Raw genomic sequence first — 19765 nt, forward strand, 5'->3', positions numbered from 1 at the left:
GGTATTTGTTGATGCAGTGGGGTCTTTCAAATATGCTACTGTGCATACTTTTTAGATCAAAAGTATTTGTGAACCAGATTTTATCATTGTTGAATTACAGAATGTAAGTTTGAAAAAAACCTTACATTTTAATTCACAGTTGCATTTTCATTTGAATGCTATCTGAAGGAACTAAACAGCTAGGGAAACACAAGCATGAACCTGTTCTTCCCTGTCCAGTCTAGTGCAGAAATATATGGAAAATCCCTGAAGAAGATTGTGATGAAATCGATCTTTCAAAGGAATTCAGAATTATACGAACTTATATGAGGTACACTTTTTCTTGTGAAACTGGAGTCGTTCCTCCCCTACACATTATTCTTTGCAATAAAAGCAAAGAAACACTCTCTGTTTTGTTGAGCTTTTTTACTGCAGAATCTCTTCTACTTCTTTGGTTTTTAAGGAGTCTGTGTTTCATTGCCCCTAAGCCAGAGAATAAGCAATAACAGACACAATATTTTGTGTGTTTCAAAGTGCTATCTTTGGAAATAGTATGGTCTGGAACACTCCTGTTCCAGCATGTTTCTGATTAGTTTCACTATTTTATGAATAAAGAAGTTGGTCTCCAAGTCACCTTTTCTGTATCACTAGTTATATTCATTAACTAAAATCAGAAGAAAACGGAAGTTGTTCCAAGAAAGTCAGAGAATCTTGTACTGACTCCTAAAGAGCCCTGTGCACAGGGATAACAGGCTGAAACATGCTTTAAGGAAAATATAGCTCAGTCTTTATAATACTCTTCCAGGGCTACTTCGGAGGTTCCTTCTTTAGGAAGGAGGCTGCTCTATTACGAGGTTATCAGAACATCTGGAGACATGTAAAAATCTGAGGTTTTTTACATGCATGAACAACAGTGTTGTTAGCTTGTAATGTTTCTCAAGATTAATACTGGCATGGGATAGAATTTGGGGCATCTGATGCTCTTGGCCTCAGCCCTCAGTGTCTGGAAAATGACATTATAGAACTCATCTGAAAAAAATTGCTCAATGAAGATTAGAAGATGTTGTACTGCCTGTATCTATTTTCTTATGTGATCTGTAGATGAACTCAAAGAAAGACTTGAAATGCATAAAGAAACTTGAGTCTTGCATTCAAGTACCATCTTAAATGATTCATATTCTACATCTGGAAATTATTTTGTTGTTACTTTAGATTTTAGAAGATTATTCAAAAATCTGTTTTAAGAAGTAAACTGAATCACATCACTGCATTTTAAAATATTTTAAAATTTAGCAAAAAACTTTGTGATGTCTTTTCACTTCACATAATATATAAGTGAAGTAATATATGAGAACAAAGTATTATGTGCCCACATGGTGTGGATAACTTTTCATTTGCCTAGTCATAAGGTTTAATAAGCAAGAATAATATTGAAGTTACTTCATCTTAGAAGCGATAGGAACAAATACCTGTGGGGGGTATCCTTTTTTATTTCTCTATTTTTCTGAAATTATGTGAAGTTTTAAAGCTATGTAGTTGCTTTGGACTAAAAATAGTTCTTAGAACATCAAGTGACTTTTCAAGCTAATGTCTCAGTAGACTTTAATCTGCATTACAAGCCAGAAATCTTTGAAGCTTATCATGTTTAATTTGCACAGCAAAGCCAAGAAAAGAAGTAAAAGAAAAGGGGGGGGAGGGAGTCACAGCAGGGCAAGCAAATTCAAAACCAGTCAGTCACATTACATGGTTGGGTTTCTTGTATGTATTCGGTTCTCCACATGCTAGTTTGACCTAAAGAATGACCAAAAGCAACTGTTAAATACAATGAATTAGTGGCAATGAGCAGACCAAAGCTGCTAGGAAGAGAAACCTAGGGCAAGATTGAGGTTAAATAAATTTTTGCTTATATAATATTGCATTTGGTATAATGATGCCACCAACTATTAGCCATAATTAAAAATGTTCCCTTATGTTATCTGTTCACTGTGTTGTGCACACCATGAAAAAGCAAATATTTAGGATCTTTGGTTGGGGAGAGGAATCATGCCCCAGACCATACACAATCTAGCAGACTGGAAACAGGAATAGACCATATCCAGACCAAGCTAACCATCTATCTATTTTATTACTGTCCTTTCAGTGAAGATACTGAGGTTAGGATAGCTTTACCATAAAGCTATGTTAACTTGAAAATTATCAACTAAAGCATTCTAGACACTTATTTATTTTGACGCTATAATTCCATTTACTAACTAAATATGAATAACTCAAACTGAACCAGTGTAACACTTTCACTCTTTTTCCCCAGTTGCAGGAAGTTGCTACGCAATCCCCAAACCCCTGCCCCCCATGAGAACAGCTGGAAGGAGCCACTCACCCGAATGTTGATCTGTTTGTCGTGGAGCACCCTCTGCAGCTCCAGAAGGCTGCCCTTCAGTGTCCTGAGCTTCACAGCCAGCTGCTCTGCCTCGTCCTTGGTGTGAGCCTTCCCTTCCATAAGCAAGTTCTCATTGTGCACAGACAGCTCTGACAAGGCTACCACCTTCTGCTCTATTTCAACCAGCATGTTCTGCAGCAGCAAAAACAAAGACCCGAATTCATACATTTTCCAGCACTTGTGATGTTTTCTGGCAAGACGACCTGTGGCCTACCTCACCCGTGTCCAAACTAAGAGAAAGTCAGATTAGCACTGCTTTGCCTTCCAGTCCCATTCAGAGCTCTTTAGAATATGCTTGCAAATGTTTGTATTTGCCATTTCAGTTTGCAACCCTTTGCAAAATAGGAAATCAAAAAGTTACTTGAAACAAATAATTTGTTGTAGAGGAGATGTTCTTTATTTGCATATTAAAGGTAAAGGCTAAGAAGCGAGACTGACATCCATTGACGACAAGAAATGAAGCACGCAGCCAGAGCTACTTCTTTCCTCTTCTTTCATTTACACGTAGTCAAGTGCTTCCTGCCTCCTCCTATGTGTTGCTCTGGCTGTGTTGATAAGCTTCTCTTGTCACTATTTGCTCTTTCTGATTGGTGCATGACGGACTTAAGGATTTCTGTATAATCCTCTTTAGTCTAAAGAGAGACTTAAAGTGACAAATCTCTGGCATGTTTATTCTCAAAAGCTACTTCCCTGACATTCCATTAACCATTCATGTATTAGAGACATTGTGGATATTTTGATTTCCCAGATTCAGTGCTCAAACAAGTCTTGCTCAGAAACCTAGCCTGACATCAAATGCTTTTGTTTCCATAGCAACTGTCAAGTATGAATTTAGAAATATTTCTCCTGAAGGAACATGTGCAAAATAAGATCACCAGAGTTTCTAAAAAGTGGAAAAACTATATAAAACTTACTGCATTAAAGTTTTGAAAAGCAGTAAAAGAAAAGCAGTATTCACTCTTCCACAAAGTTAACTTTTCTTTTTGTTTCCTACACACTGTATTAAAAAAAATACTGCTTTGTTAAAGTTCACAGGGTTTATCTACATATAACAAAGGGCTCTCAAGGACAGGTGATGAAAGGACTCTTGAGACTAAGCAGACTGAAAATTCCAATGATGAAGTATTGTCAGTGAAAATTCTTCAGACTTGCAAGAAACTTAACTCTCATTTAGCCTAAAATAATTAAGAACATAATTCTTTAATAAGAAAAGCGTTCTTTTGTTCATCTCCCTATTGTATCTTTTGTAATTTTAATTATAATGATCATAGAATTCTAAACTATAATTTAAAAATAGAAAACTCCAAATAATTTGAGAACCTGGATGTTATGAAGGATCTAAGTCTTGTTAATAAAAGTATTTGCAAAAATTCTTATTGCAGCAACAGGTTTTTCCTCAGTTTTGGTATTCTGAGTTGATTAATCTTCAAGCCATAAAACCAGCAAATACTGATGATTATCCTTTTTTTTTTGCATGTATGTAAGGATTGTTCCTGAAGAAAACACAGCACTATCCCAGTTATCACTGCTAGTGCCAGTATGTTCTTCAGCTGGAAAAGGACTTGCAGGAAAGTACACTGCAGGTGTTTTCATACCTGTCAGGTGAGCTGTTCAACAATATCAGCTTGAGGGGAGCAAAACCAGTAACTGAAGCAAATACAATGCCTTTAAAGCTGAACATAACTACATCTGAAAAATAGGGAACTTCAAATCTTCCTGCAGTCAGGACGTTTTGCTTTCCTACTGCTACGTTCACACGGGCTTTCTAAAGTGCTGTTTTCAATTTCTAATGAGAAATTAAGAACAGGCTATATTTTGTTTCACAAACCTTTGAGGAAGCTTGCTGAGCATACAGAAGATGCTAAAGAGCTCAGAAACTTCTCCACAAATATGCTGGCTCATTCAACTCAAAAACTGTCTTAATATTTTACCTGACAGTCTACCAGCTGTGCTTCCATGTCCATAGGTTCTTCTGCAGGAAGCAGAGTGGTGTCCAGCGTTGCTCGGGTACTGAGCAGCCAGTGGTCAAGCTCATCAGCTTCACAACGGTACCTCTGCAGAGCCTGCTCCTGCCGCTGTTCTTCCAGCTGCTCATTCAGTTTTTCCTAGAGGTACAAATTATATTTTACTTTTTAGGAGAAATAAACCATAACAGTCACTTCTAAAAAGCTGTTCCTCTCTATTTTGCACTCCTATGCAGGATTTCTAAGCTATATTATGACCATACTTTTACTAAGTATTATTTCTTTCAACTGATGAGTGTGTTTTTCTGATGACTGAAATTCTGTTTCAGTTCAGCCACTTTATTTGTACTTTCTCCAGCAGAACTCTGCTGTTACAGCTTTCTAAAGGTGAGGTCTTTTCTGCCTCTTATTGCTGCTCTCCTATGGGTTTCCCCACACATTGATTCAGTTTGCTCAATTAGTACAGCACTGTTTGCTTAGGGAGAAAGATGCACATGAAGAAAAGGGAGGAATGGCTAAGAGGCAGAGGGCTATTCTGCCATCTAGATGGACCCTGAAAGGCTATAAAAATGAGCTGACAGGAAGAAAGGAAAGTGGGAAGCCCTGTATCTGCAGGGGAGCAATCCCCTGCACCAAGTATAGGCTGGAGGCTAAGCAGATGGGAAGCAGCTTGGCAGAAGAGAAGAAGGGGTGTCCTGGTGGACTCCAGATTGAACATGACCCAACAGTGTTCAAAAGTAAGCCAGTGGTGTCTGGAGCTGCTTTAGGAGTCTTCTCACCAGGATGAGGGAGATGATCCTGGCCCTTACTTAACACTGGTGAGTCTACACCTGTGTCTAGTTCTGTGCTCCTCAATACAAGAGAGACACTGAGCTCTGGAGAGAGGATTTTGTGGATAAGAAAACAAATAGGATGGTCAGAGGATACTTAGTTGTATCAGATAATGTGAAACCTAAGCATGGTGCGTTATGGAACAAGGGGAAAAGATTGTATTTGATCTGGCTGGGATGGAGTTAACTTCATTGCAGCCTGTACAGTGCTGTGCAGCTGTGGTTAAATCTGTGCTGATAACACAGCAATGTTATGGCTACTGCTGAGCACAGCATAAAGGCTTTCTATCTGCCCCTCACAAAGGCCAATAGGCTGGGGGTGGGCAAAAGGCTGGGAGAGGAGACAGCCAGGACAGCGAATCCGAACTGACCAAAGGGATACTGCACACCAGATGAGATCATGCTCATCAATAAAAGCCCAGGCAAACAGAGGGAGAGGCATTGTGGTTATGGTGTTTGTCTTCCCAAACACATGCTGAGCTTTCCAGGAAAGTAGCTAAACATCTGCCTGCTGATTGGGTAGTAGAGAATAAGTTCCTCATTCCCTGCTTGCATGCACAGCTTTTCCTTACCCTGTGTTTAAGCTGTCATTATCTTGATCCATGAGTCTTTTTGTCTGCCTTCTATTTTTAACCCATCTCAGGAGAGAGGAGTGAGTGGATGTTTGGCTGCTAGCAGGGTCAACCTACAACACTTCGTAAGGAAATTCAGACTCAAATGTTCAGGGCAACTTCATCACACAGAGAAGCGTTTGCACAGCTTTTTTGCATGCTCAATTTCAATTAAAAAAAATTAAAAATTGCTTTTAGAACAATTTAAAGAGTAATGATAGTTGGTAGATCTCTTAAATAATCCAGACCTGAACAGTTCTCAAGTGCTAATTACTTGAATTAGGTCCAGAGAAAGAACAATATTACCAGTCCACACCCTCACCAGCAAAATATTTTCATCACCTATTTTATCTTCATTTCTACATTTACTTCCCTGAAAGATTTTATCTGTGAAATCAGAGCTAGGAAGTACACAGGTTAAATTACTGAATGTTGTCCACATATCATATATATATCCTAGCCACAATTATTAGGGAATACTTGTGGTATAGTGTCAAAGTATCCTGACCACAGTTAAGAGTAATATACCACTCATGCTTTATCTTGAAATTATTAGTTAGCATTTCCTAAGTGCTACCCAGATGTTTGTTAGATCTTGTATAGGGTGCAAGCCATAAACAGCTAGATACCCTATTCTACTCCCAACCCTTCATTTTTAATTAAAAGCTATTTTTCTTCTGGGAAGGAAAAGCTTAGCACTACTTTGTTATTTTAGAACTAAAAAGATATTTTCTAATGACCTGTTCACTGTCCTAGGTGACTGGACAGAACTAAAGCAGTCAAAGCACCCTGAGACTCTCCTGTAATCCAGTGTCTTGGTTTAAACTCAGCAGGTCACTGAGCACCACACCGTAGATCCACACAGACAATTCTCACTCTGCTTCTCTGAATCAATTGATGATGGAAAATAGGAAGGCAGTAGTTGCTGTGTTTGTGAATTCACTGCTGCAGTTCTTAACAGTACAGAAATAAAGCTGCCCTGCAGTGTTCAAAGCAGCCAAACTGTAACCAGCTTTAGCATGATTGCATGTTCTCACCTGTGTAACATATGCAGCAACACTTCTATTTGTAAAGGGCTTGTAAAAATCCCCTCAGTATTAAAGAATTTTTGGTGAAGCTGGTAGGCAAAGAAATAAAAGGGTGCATCTTCCATGAAAAAAAGTTTGTGCGGAAATCACTGGGAAGATGAGCGTAGACAACACAAAGATTTGGAAGAGGAGCTGTTTATTGTTTAAGCTTTCTCTCTTGTCTAGAAGCTTGGAGAGATGATTCCTCAAAAGTATATTGTAGACAATGTGACTTTTAATATCTGCACCTCATTTATGCACACACACACACAAATATATATATATACACACACACACGCACACACACATATATATATATATGTGTGTGTGTGTGAGTGTGCGTATATATATATTTCCACATGGCTATATAAAGCCAGAAGAAACTTAGAACATATATAATATTTGTGTGTTCCAAGTTCTTTCTGGCTGCTTATCACTTAGCAATAAGATGAGGGTCTCACTAAAAAAAGAATGGTTATTTATTACTGAAAGGAATTGTGAGAAATAAGCAGAACTGAAAATTACTTTTTTTTTTATGGTGACTAAAAATACTGGTGATGTTTTTTCTTGTACCTCTAATAGCTGTCGTTTGCCTGAAGCCTTCATTCGAATTGTGGCCATTCGCTCTGCCAGGACTGTGAGGGTGGACTGCAGTGCCATTTGATCAGCACCTTCCACATCCAGTGGTTCTGAAACAAGCTCCTGGGCCAATGATGTCTGAAGCTCACTGATTTCTTCTTGCAACATTAAAATCTCATCCATCAAAGCCTATTAAGAAATGAATTTGCAGAGAATGCATTTGCTTCACTTACCAGCAAGAAAGACGTATTTCAGGAGAGACAGAAAATATAAAATTCAAGACAACCATCTCGAGGAGCACCAGGAACACAGAGTAGAGCAGACTATCACTACCAGTATGGCAGAGACAGTATTCCATAAGGACCGAGTCCTGCCTTTAGAGGCTTGAGTTAGGATCATGTATCTGGTTACTTAATTACATATCTTGAATTTCAAAGATATCACAAGGAATTATTTTGGAAATTGGAAATTCATTCTTCCAATGTAGGGCATTTTAGTATTCACAGCGAAGATAATGAACAAGTAAGTGAGTGTGTGTTTGTGAGAGAAAAATAAGGGCATGTTTCAGCTTCCAGCCTAAAACTTTCTAACTGGATAAAGAACATCCAGCAATAGATGTAAACATTCAGAGATTTATTCCATGGTACCATCCTTTTGGAGGTATCTTGAAAGCTGGTTCATAGGATAAGAATAAGTAGGAACTTATTTTGCACCACGGAATAAATCTCTGAATCTGGAAAGACCAGACAGATTCAAGCCATCAGATAGAAGGCTTAGGTGATTGCAACTCAGACCTACATCAGATGCCTTACTTAATAAAGTCTTCCCTTATTTTTCAGATCATTATTTCTTGAGACTTCCCTTGTGAGGGAATTTTTGTGTGTTTTTGAAATGTTTTGTTTAACAAGGTGAAAAATGTATTTTGATCAATATACGATGCATTAGTATTGGTTATGATTTTAGTAAATTTGGTAACATCATAAATATTCTTCAGCAATTATGCTGAAGAACAGTATGTATAGCTGCCACTGGACAAAAGCTTTTGCTGAAAATTTCAACTGGACAAACTCTTATGATCTAGTCTATTTCTTTCAAAAAGGCTCCTTATTAAAAGAATCCCCATCACATCACCTTTAGAAAGGCAAGACATACAGTTAACAGAGAAGGTTCAAGCAACAAATGCATATGTTTGAGGTATCCAGCCATGAGGAAGGTTACTGTCTAAAAAACAGAACAAAAGATATGCAGGCAATGTGCACTCCCAGTCCTTTCCTCCTCACATAAAAGATTTTACCTGATGTTCTGCCATCTGGCTCTCTGGGCTTTTGGCTGGTTCCAGACTCTCATTTAGTTTCATTTCAGTGGTCTCCATTTTCGTGGATATAGACTGGAGTGTGTCCTGGTACTTCTGTTGGCGCTCAAGAGCTTCATAGAGTGTGCGCTGCTTTTCACTGATCTGAAGAAGAACGGGAGGTATAAATTCTGCCACTTAGTCTGCTTCATATGTCCCTAGGCTTAAGACCCAAAGCAAAAAAACTTGCAACAAGTTTTCAAGAGTATAAATTATAAAGCAAAATATCCATATTAAAAATATTTATTTACTTAAAATTTCATCAGTAAAATTCTAGGTTTTGCTGCTTAAAAGAAATAGACATGAATAAAGCAGGGAAAATCTATGCACATTCTCATGCATTTTTTTGGATTTCATGCACTCAAACATGGATGTGGACTATTTGCTAGACACATAGTTACTAATACCCCGTAACAACTACTGTGCTGAAAGGAATGAAATTTTTTAGCATGTGATCAAGACTCTGACCATTTTCCTACATCACTGAATGATTATGCTGCAAAACTATACAGAAATGTGTTGATTCAGTATTTGGAGAAACTGGATTCTGGGCCTTCTTTAGCTATTCATCCAGCATGATTGGATATCCCTACTAGAGTATAGAATACAGTCTGTCAGTAGTCAATATTTCTGAAGCCAACAATCAGCTTTAATGACTCTTATTTTTATTAATGGAGGTCCATCTTGCAGAGGCTTTCAGGCAAAGAACAAAAACAATATATCCCAACTAAAAATTAAAGTTACCATTTGAAAGCCAAAACTGCAGGGAAGACTATATGAGCGACCTATTTGAATTTTATTCCTTACAAGCTACCCAACTATTTTGATGTCTCCAAATGCAAACTTACCACATTTTTCAGTGTTTCCCACGAACGCTGCAAATCATCCAATTTGGCACTAGCAGATGATTCTAAGCCTGGTTCATAAAACTCCTGGGTGGCTGAGGTGCTGGGTTGAATTTTGGCAGCTTCTGTCTGCAACTGTTCAGCAGATAAGGCTTGGTAATAAGCAATGTCCTACAAGCATGAAGTACATTATTGCACTTTCAAAAAGATACTGCATGCTATCCCTCCAGTACTGCCCCAATGCATATGTCCATTAAAATAAAGCCCACAAAGCCAAAACCACCAGGAAACCTCTTAATAACAAGGTAAATCAATATTTAATATTAGCAGACTGAGCATGTTTTGGACCTTCACTAGGACAAGAATTTTGGACACATTTTTTTCATGTTCATATTAGCTAGGAGGTGCAGAAGGCACCTGTGGACAATCCCAGAAAGTCTGGGAAGGGAAGCACCATAAATGGGAGTGTTGTTCCAGCACCATTACAACTACACACAGGGGAAAACCCATCACAAAAGGCAGAGGGTTGTGGTACTGTAGGTGGCAAATACCAACCTAATGAACACTATCACAGAGAGAGCAGCAGAAGAACCTAAAAGGAATATACTGAAGGACTGGTAAATGAGGCAAGAAAGAGTATGAAGCATCAGCTTATTGTAAGCTTTCAAACAAACAGGGAGCCTCAACTAACTTCTAAAAGATATGCAGAAAAGGGACCAAAATTGCTAAGGAAATGGGAAAATGTTCAAACCACCAATGAAAATTCAGAGCAGAATTATTTCTCACCAGAAATTCTATACTTAGTGTATGGAGATTTCTTCAACTGTTGCAGATGACAACTGAAATCATCTACAGAAAATGCAGAATTAAGGAAACAAGTACAGTACCTATACTTAGGTCAGGAAAGCAGACTTGATGACAAGGATTATTTAAAACTGAAATCATGTGTGACAGCACTACATTATTTGGGAGGTGAAAAATGCTGCCTCAAGGGAGGGTGCAAAACAGACTCAGTGGTGCTTACTGACAGGAACAGAGGCAATGGGCACAAACTGAAGCACAGGAGATTCTCTCTGAATACCAGGAAAGGCTTTTTTACTGTTAGGATGACTGAGCACTGGGACAGGCTGCCCAGGGAAGGTCCAGGGTCTCCATCCTTAGACACACAAAATCAATATAGTCCTGGACAACGTGCTGTACGTGGTCCAGTTTGACAAAGGGTGTTGGGCCAGATGACCTCTGGAGGTCCCTTCAACCCCAACCATTCTGTGATTCTGTATAGATGTATAAAAGTTAGGTACTAAACAAGACTAATTGTGGGATACTGGAGCTCAAAGTGTAAGAAGGATCCTAATTTGGAACAAAATGCAAATATGTTATCTAATACCATATGTGAACAGAACCAGACAAGCTCTGGAAGAGCACAGAAACTAGATCACTCCCCTAAAACTGACCAAAAGTGTATGATTAGGTACTTCTACAAAGACAATAAATGGGAAATTAAAAAAATTAAATTATGAAATTGTTATAATGTCCAGGAGCCAGCATGGGATAGGCAATAGCTTAGCACAACACTCAGGACTGCAATTTCAGCATTTTCCACTCTGACCACAAGTGATCTTTCCAAGTAATGGTGAAAAATTGCACCAGTGGAGGCAACTTCTCATTTTACCTTGTCTGCAGCTACTCTCCAGCCCTTTGCCAGTCCCCTCTCAAGACCAATGCTTCTGTGACCTCTTAATATACTTTTCAGAATTAAGGGCTTGTTTTCACAGAGAGGGAAAAGCAATCCCTTTCCCCATCATTCCAACTGCTTTCTGGAGTATACAACATGGCAGCTTCTCTCTGGCGAAGCTTTCACATCAGGATAGCAGGAATCCAGATGTTCATGCAACTAAAATATTCTGTTGCCCCTATAAAGGCCCTAATATCCCATGTTCTTATGAAAAGTAGCCAATGAACAGTAATCAAGTTTTGCTGTTAGATGCAGTGGCAAAAGGGTGTGTTTAGATTTTTTAAGATATGTAACAAGGGCTGGTGCAACCTAGACGGTGTTTGTAAGGGAAAGAGAAAGAATCCTTAAGCAGGCTGTGTACAAGGAGATAGAAAAGCATTTAACAGTGACCCAGTGGATAAGACTAAAATCACAGGATCAGCTGTGGCCTATAGGGCATTGTGCCAACACTTCAGCTTTCCCACTTCAACTGCTCTGCACTGTGTTTCAGGAAACTAAGTTTTAAAAAGCATGTCAAATTTTAAACAATTACATCTTTGGGTAAACGAAAGGAGATTTAGCCTCAAAGGATTCTCATTCAGTACTGCAGCACAGACAAAGTGTCTGACTTTGCTAAACATCAAAATTATCTACATTTCAGGACTGCTAACATAATATTTTATATATTATGAAATTCCTCAGTGTTTCCAAAATTAATGCCTTTATAGCTCCCACCCCGCTGTTTTTGCGGGAGTTTCAGAAAAAAAAAAATTAACTTCTGGTAGGGCTAGAATTGTCACTTTCTTGTATTTCTGGTTTTGTTTTAATCTATTTCAATACATATCCTCATTATTTCACTAACAAGCAGTAGGCACTTGTTTTATATTTTCATTACTTGTTAGAAATGTAAATAAAGTGTGTAGATGTCTGAATTCAGACTAGCTATGTTTCACCATTAAGAGATGCTAGGAAACTGATGAAACACTATAGAGAGTTATTCAGGATGAATTAAAAAGCAGTCTTAAAACAACCTTTCCTTCCCCAACTGTCTCTTCAGAAGAGTTTAATGGTTTTTTTCCAAAGACTATTATTGAATGTTATTCTTCATTTTCTAGAGTTGATGCTCACATTGTTTTCTGGTAGTCAGGAGGTGATCTTCCTGTGAGAAATTAGTTCTTAACTCTGGCTACTTTTTAGAACAAAATATTTCCAAATTTATTTTGCTGATTTGCTGTAAAATACAAAATGTTTCTAACTTACATTTGAGCTCCTAGTTCACTAATGTCTAGGATATTGTTTTTTAACCAATCTTTTCTCCTGAAGTCTCCCTGGGCATTCATGATGACCAGCACTGGCAGTTTCATAGCTTCTTTAGTCTTAATGTCATGTGAGTGTGAAACTAAGAATTTTGTAAGTAAACCACTGCATTTTGGAACGTCCTTCCGCTGGTTGTTTAATACATGCAGTTCATTTCAACATTAACCACACTGAAGAAAACTCCAGCTCTAAGTTTTTAAGATTGTTATAACAGCATCAACTTTATCTCTCTCAAAAATCTTCTGCTAAATGAAAGACATAACATTTTTCGATTTTGCCCTAGTATATATCACTTATTCTAAAACTTGTATTTTGGTGTCAACTCATGGTGCAACAGCACGTTCACTGTATTTGCCTTATTGTCTGAGTGACTGGAGCTGTTTGACTCGTTTTACATTTTCAGAGAAAAGAACTGACATTAGCTTTATTGATTAGGAAGCAAGCTGCTTTTGGTCCTTTAACTCCTTCATTAATTAATGGTGTCATAAGACTTCTATGTTGAAATATATAAATGCCTTTCTACTGTAAGTCAACTTCACAGAGAATTTTCTGATTATCTAAAATGATAGAAAACTAGAAAAAATCCTTCTTGTGCATTATACAACTTTTTTTAGTATGCCATTGCTGATTTTGTCACTCTTACTATCTTATATTAAAAATTTTTTCTTATGTATTGTATTTAGCAACTTCTATAACACCATATGCGTTTCTGAAATGCATATTCCTTAGCAGAAGGAATCAATAAGCAATGACCAAACTTGTTTAATTCTACTCAGCAGTTCAACACAACACATTCTAACCTTCAAATCTGCAGTGGTCAATTTTGGAAGCAGTCACAAATGCGAAACCAACCAATCAACCACAAAATCCAGAACATGATAAATTCAGTGAGGTGGTGATGGCTTCTAATGCTCACTTCTAAACTTCTAAAGCATAACATTTTATGTGTGACTTCATGTGCGTGATGCTCTATGTGCTGGCTTAATGTTTACATTTTAATCAATACTGATATACACTTGCTCCTACGAGAAGTGCAAGAGCCCTCAGTTTTGATTTGAAATCTAACATCTGTTATTTCACTGGTGCTTAAAATAGACTGCCACAGAAATTAACAATACATGAAAAAAAACCCACATGAAAGTTAATAACTGAAATGATATTAAGTAGAAGATACCAGGCTGTGATTTCAGTGCCAAAATGGCAATGGTACAGTAAGATAGATGGATATGGACATAATGCGATGTTTCATTATGGGGAGTACAAAAAGGCTTTTTTTCTCAGGATGCAAGATTCCATTGAGTACTACTGAGAAAATAAAAATTATGTTATAAATAGAAAACACTGGTGACATTGCAATTGTCACTTAAAATTTATTTTAAAAAATAATCAATAGCTGTAACACTGGATTTATACAATTTCAATACCTGTATCCATTTTGAACCAGAACCTGAAGGTTCAGTTTGGTAAGAGGTTAAGCCTCAGTTCCTTGGAGCTATAGCTAAACATTATTTCAGAGGATTAAATAAACCACCTGTGGAATGGAACCATGTATGTCTGAGATAAAAGCTGAATGAATGCCAAGAGAGAGGTACCTGGTTAACAGAAGCATCTGTATTAGCCACAGGTGAGGGAGAGCGACAGGCAGGTGGAGAAGAAATCTCACTGTTGGTTCCCTCCTCCCCAGACTCCTCAGTGACAGGGGAGAGCAGTGTGTGACAGCGACCAGCAGTCATCTGCCACAGGAAAAGCAACCCCAGAGCACAGGAAGAAAATCAGTTACCTCAGCCGAGGCTTGACTTAGACTGAGATCAAAACAACACATGGCCAGAATTACCACAACATTAATTAGTCATGCTTCATGCTCCTACATTTACCAGTTTAGAAATCTGTTGAATAAATAGTCTCATTTACTTGTCATACTTCAGTATGAAAATGCTCCCCTGTACCCTAATGGATTTTAAAAGACGATGTAGAGCAAGCAACTCAATAATAACAAATTCAGGTTTGCCTAAACATCTTCTAACACAATCTCTGCTGCATACAGAAATACTATGGAGAGCTACAGAATACTGGACTATTTGTCTCAGTATCCAGGTCTGGTTGGAACAAGAAGGAACAGACTTGAAATATAAAATACACACAACCCGGTATCCAAATGTAATCCCCTTCCTTCCCCAATGGTGCTATAGAAGGATAAATCCTGAAGTCTGACACTCAGACAAAAATCCCAGTAACATCAGCAGAATGTTTAGAATGAGACCCAGTTAGAAACATACAAAAGCAAAGTCAAACATTAGGCCTATGGCAGTACTTAAGACAGCTTTCATTTCCAGTACACTTATCTGAGAATACAGCAGCATTCTGTCAATTATCACATCAACATTTTAACGTGGGAAAAGCCTAGGCACTGCAATATCTAATGAAATCATATTTATTCTGGTTTAATTTTATTCCTGCAACTCATCAATTTCTTAGCATTTGTTCTTGCATGCTGACAGCTACAAAATTAAAAGAATAATATTTGCATATTACTGCTCACAAATTTCACGTATTCGTCTGTTAAATAACTTCAGCCTTAATCAACAAGTTTTGAGAACGCATATAAAGCAAAATACAGTAAAGGGAAGCTGCAACTTGTTTGCTTTGCCACACTACAGCCATTTCAAAAGGTAGAATGTGAGCTGTGGCAATTTGCTGCACAGGGGTGTTGTAATGATGCAAGAGGAAGCAGCTCAGATAATGAGTACAGTGACCAAAGCATTGCTTACCATAACCACCGAGGGATGAGTGGGGTGTGCTGGGAGCAGGTCTGAATCCAGCTCCTCCATTCCCTCGGACAGCCCCTCCACTTCTGTCACTGTCAGCAGCATGGTGGCATGTTTCGCCTTCATCGTCAGCATCTTGCACTTGGAATTCAAAGAAGCAATTTGCTCCTGGTATCCTTTGATCTTCTGAGCCAGCTCCTGAGAAAACATTTTTTCCCCCCTAGTGCTGATGCAGCCGGGAAGGGCCACAAGACCGGCAGCATTTCAGCTTCCGCGGCGAAGCGAAGCTGTCTCCTCCCAGCGCCGCCAATGCCATGACAGCGCTGCTGACGAGCAGGATGTCGCCAGCCGAGGGACCCGGCCCGGCGCGTCCGGCCGCGCTGCGACACCGCGCCGAGGAGCGGCGGCCGCCCGAGGCTCCGTGCGCGCCGCACCGCAGAGCGCAGGGAGGGACGGACGGACCGACGGACGGACGCCTCACGTTCGCATCCTGCCCGAACCTGAGCCCACCTCTGTGAGCTGCACGCTGCAGCGAAGGGGAGCGTCTCTCCCTCTCCCTGACCTATTTCCCCCCGCCCCCCATCTACTTGCATTTATCTGAGGAACACGAAGCACCCCCGCACAGTGCGTGCCTGGGAAATGAGGTCATGTAGTGGCCACAACTGCAAAAAATGCCTCATTCAGCTCTCGCCAGAAAGAATGAATTGTCCAAACAATAACTCACAGGGTGTAACAGGCTCAAAAGTGATAGGAACAATCAGTCACATAATAAGATTAAATGCAGACTGGATTTCTTTTTGTCACTGTTTGGATAAGCTGTATTTTAATCTCGTTTTGGTTTTGTGTAAGTCTACTGAGTTGAAAGTTGAGCTGCACAGGACTAACCTTTCTTTAAAAAGAGACAGGGAAACTAGCATAAAGCAGACTGTATTTTAAACTATTGGAGTTTTATGCTTAGGAAATGGTCTGTTCATGTGGCCAAACACCATCAAAAGCTTAAGATTTTTAGACAAGAAAGATGAAAATGAACAGCCTTTTGACTATTCAAAAGTGTCTTGTCTTCTCTCCTACCATATAGTGTTGCCCCATTCAGTATCCAGTTTCAAAGCTTTCAATTAATATACTTCAAATAAAAAATGGTGGAAGTGTTTCATATTTCTGCTGAAGCTATTGTTCCTGCCTCCCTAGATGCTCAGTAACAAGTTAGAGTTTTGATCTAAGAAGTGAAAACATTGTATAAGCTTGCCTGCTAAATTTTCAAGTATATATTTCTGCTGAATTTTTATATCTGCTTTTACTTCTTCAAAACCCACAAGTTTTCAAGAAAAAATAGCAGTAGGAGTTGCAAGATATAGTAGGCATAATAATGTATTATTACAATATCTTTTCAAAAGTAAGTTAGGCAACTGCTTCAGGCTGATATATTAGAAGATTTCTTTTGGTTGTATGACATTTTCAGTAAGAAAATTCTTCAAAATTACAGTGCAGAACGCTCATTGCAAAAGTGCCAAGTTAGGAACTGAAACAGCTCAAAGACTGGGGATGACACTTCACTACTTGACTTTCAATGGCACCTTGTCACCATCTGTCATGTTAGCAACAAAAGTGCCTCTCTTTGGTGCTCCAAAGCTTTCCTTCAAGAGTAAGAAAAGTCTTGATTATAAAACACCAAGCAGAACAGTCGAAAACCAAACTGCAATCAAATCAAGCCACAAATTCAATGGCTAGCAGCTTGAATAGTTATTTGCTCTTTGGCAAATTCCAGTTAATCACAAATGCTCAATGAATGGCATATCTGAGCCTCAGTAGAAAATTACTGTCATTCAGGATACTCTATTCCCTCACATTACCAAGTGCAGTGACATTTGTAGTATTAATTTCCAATGCACTGAGTAAAATGCCTCTTTCAATGGAAAACAAGGAAGAGTAAGCAAAAATGTGATTGAAAAAGAAAATTAAAAATAATAAAGCATCTTATAAAAGCAATGTCCCATGAGGTACTGTATTTTCTATTAAAATAATTCTCAATTATGTAGATACTTGCCTACATTCTTTTCTGAAATTGTAAAGAAACAAGGGGCAGTAGACATGGTATCTACTTACATACATTCATACTAATACAAGCTTCCCAAAAATCAAGATGTTATTTCCTTCTACGTTTTCCTTCCTCTTATTTTAATTCTAAATATAGCTAATACAAAAGTCCCCTTATGATCTTTTACACTCAGCCTTTAACAGAGGATGTGGTAACTGATATTTTCTTAAATTAACAATACACCTAACAAACATCTTGACAGACTTGACTTTTAAAGTAATCTAATAATATGTGGTTCAGAACATTCACTTCATGTTATGCTTTTTCACAGGTATTTAGCAAAGAAAACATGAGCCAAAAATGAAAAAAAAAAAAAATTGCTTACCCCAAAAATTCCCTTACCCCTGAAATGTGTAAAGCTTGCACATATGAAGTCTGTCTGTTCTGGCTGATCCTAAAATGTGCATTATCAGAAAGGTGCTGTGTTCCTGCAGATGTTCAGGACCACTCCTACCTACTAAACTTGCTCAAATGTACATGAAACTTCAAGTTGCCCCATTTTTAATTCCTTCCTGCCTCCAGCATTATTCCTTCCTCCAGCAATATTACCCTGAATCACTGGTCACTCTCTCCTGCATTTGCTCTTCCAGAATATTTGAATAGAGAATAGTAGCATTATCAATTCAAAGCTAAGAAAACCAAAAATGCTTGTATATACAAACTGCTCTTGAATTTATACTAAATAAAACTTGTCACAACTGGATAGAGAATGAGCAACACATGTAACATTAGGCTGTATTGCACACCAGGAGGGATAGCTTTAATTCAAAGGAAAAGAAATTGTGCCATCTGGTGCCAGAAGTGGCACACAGAGCTCAGTGGTGCATTTTCTGTCCTAGGAATTTCACAACACACAGGTGGAGGTGAAAGGGGCTCAGGAGGAGCTCTCAAGCCAGCACAGCAAGAAGGCTGCACAGAGACTATTGTGATTTACTTAACAGCTGTCAATCCATGAGTTTGTGGGCAGGACCTGCAACGCCAGAGCAAATCTTCCCCACAAAGATTTTAAAGAAACCTTTGGAGTGAATGGTGCAGTTTTCCTCCAAATCTATCATGGGTTTCCTTTGATTCAAGTCTCTTGGTATTCTTTAAACAATGTGACTGGGATGAAAATGAGCAAGTACTTTAGGATATACATGTGTATATGTAGAAGTTCTTTAAGATATACATATGTACACATGGATTACCAAACTAGTTGTGATTAACTGACCAACTGCTGAACTTTGACTTCTGGGACACTCTTCAATCAAGTTTTAATGTCAACTGCCCCTTAATTATGCAATGCTCTTGTTTATCATAATGTTGTCTGATAGGATAGGATATATCTAACTGAATAAAGAAATTAATTATCCCCGTTGTACCAATAGCAGGAGCTCCGTCTCTGGGATTAAGTCTGTCCACTCAAATAGCCTTTAGAAAATCTGCAAAGCAACTCAGCTATCTTGTGACTATTGCTTATGAAAAGTTGTCTGTGTCAGTGAGCTGCCATTGAGCCCAATGTTTGGATGCATTTTGGGTCCCATACCTCATTACGTGAAATCTGGACCTGCAGCTCCTGGATGTTGCTGGTTGCTATTGGCTTGTCTTGGATCTCGCGATGGGCGCTCTCGATCATCTGCTGCAAATGTTTCATTTCTTGCTCATATTGCTCATACTGAACCACTGCTTCCTAGAGAAGGAAAAAAAAAAGATTGAGTGTCTACATGAAAATTAATTTTCACTTAGTCTAAGCATGACAGACCTCCCTCATGAAGTATCTGGCACTCACATCTTGATAAGCAAAGGAGGAGTATAGTCAGGAAAATATCTATTCATAAATATTGTGAATTGCAATGATTTGAATGGTTTCATTTATTTAAATACCTCCCAAGCCTGCAGTCCACATAACATGATATTTTAGATTTCTGATGTAAGGTGCTGTAACTTCTGATTCCAACAAGTACCTGAACGAAACACAGCCACAAGCAGATAGCCTTGCTTAGTCTCATGGTTTTGTTATAAAGCATTTTCATCTGCTTTTACACTTCAGGTGCTCATTTGTGACGATAAGAAAAGCTCAGATATTACAGAAAATACAACTGGGAAAGGATTATGAAAATTGACTCAGATAATTATCCTACCATTGTAGTATCAGTTCTTTCTATCATAGATGCATAAGCAGTTTGTCTAACCCATTTTTTAAATTTTCACTGTGACATTGTAGCCTTTCTT

The 19765-nt window shown here is 38.5% G+C and overlaps 1 protein-coding gene across 7 annotated transcripts in view; it reads right to left on the bottom strand.

The window, feature by feature from the left end:
* Nucleotides 1-19765, bottom strand: part of SYNE1 (spectrin repeat containing nuclear envelope protein 1) — a 278124-nt gene that overhangs the window by 78762 nt on the left and 179597 nt on the right. For 2 of the 7 annotated variants that reach the window (XM_084201516.1, XM_084201520.1), the window contains exons 17-24: nt 19080-19223; nt 15463-15657; nt 9667-9834; nt 8762-8923; nt 7462-7656; nt 4348-4521; nt 2357-2548; nt 1723-1770 (exon numbers count right to left, since the gene is read on the bottom strand). In XM_084201516.1, the coding sequence (XP_084057642.1) occupies nt 1723-1770; nt 2357-2548; nt 4348-4521; nt 7462-7656; nt 8762-8923; nt 9667-9834; nt 15463-15657; nt 19080-19223 (1278 nt within the window). Of the gene's footprint in view, nt 1-1722; nt 1771-2356; nt 2549-4347; nt 4522-7461; nt 7657-8761; nt 8924-9666; nt 9835-14286; nt 14428-15462; nt 15658-19079; nt 19224-19765 lie in introns of all 7 variants that reach the window. The other 5 variants (XM_084201522.1, XM_084201519.1, XM_084201521.1 and 2 more) reach the window with 4 other exon arrangements.

Source organism: Fringilla coelebs, assembly GCF_963513975.1.
Source record: "Fringilla coelebs genome assembly, chromosome: 3".
In the NCBI taxonomy this organism is placed as follows: domain Eukaryota; kingdom Metazoa; phylum Chordata; class Aves; order Passeriformes; family Fringillidae; genus Fringilla; species Fringilla coelebs.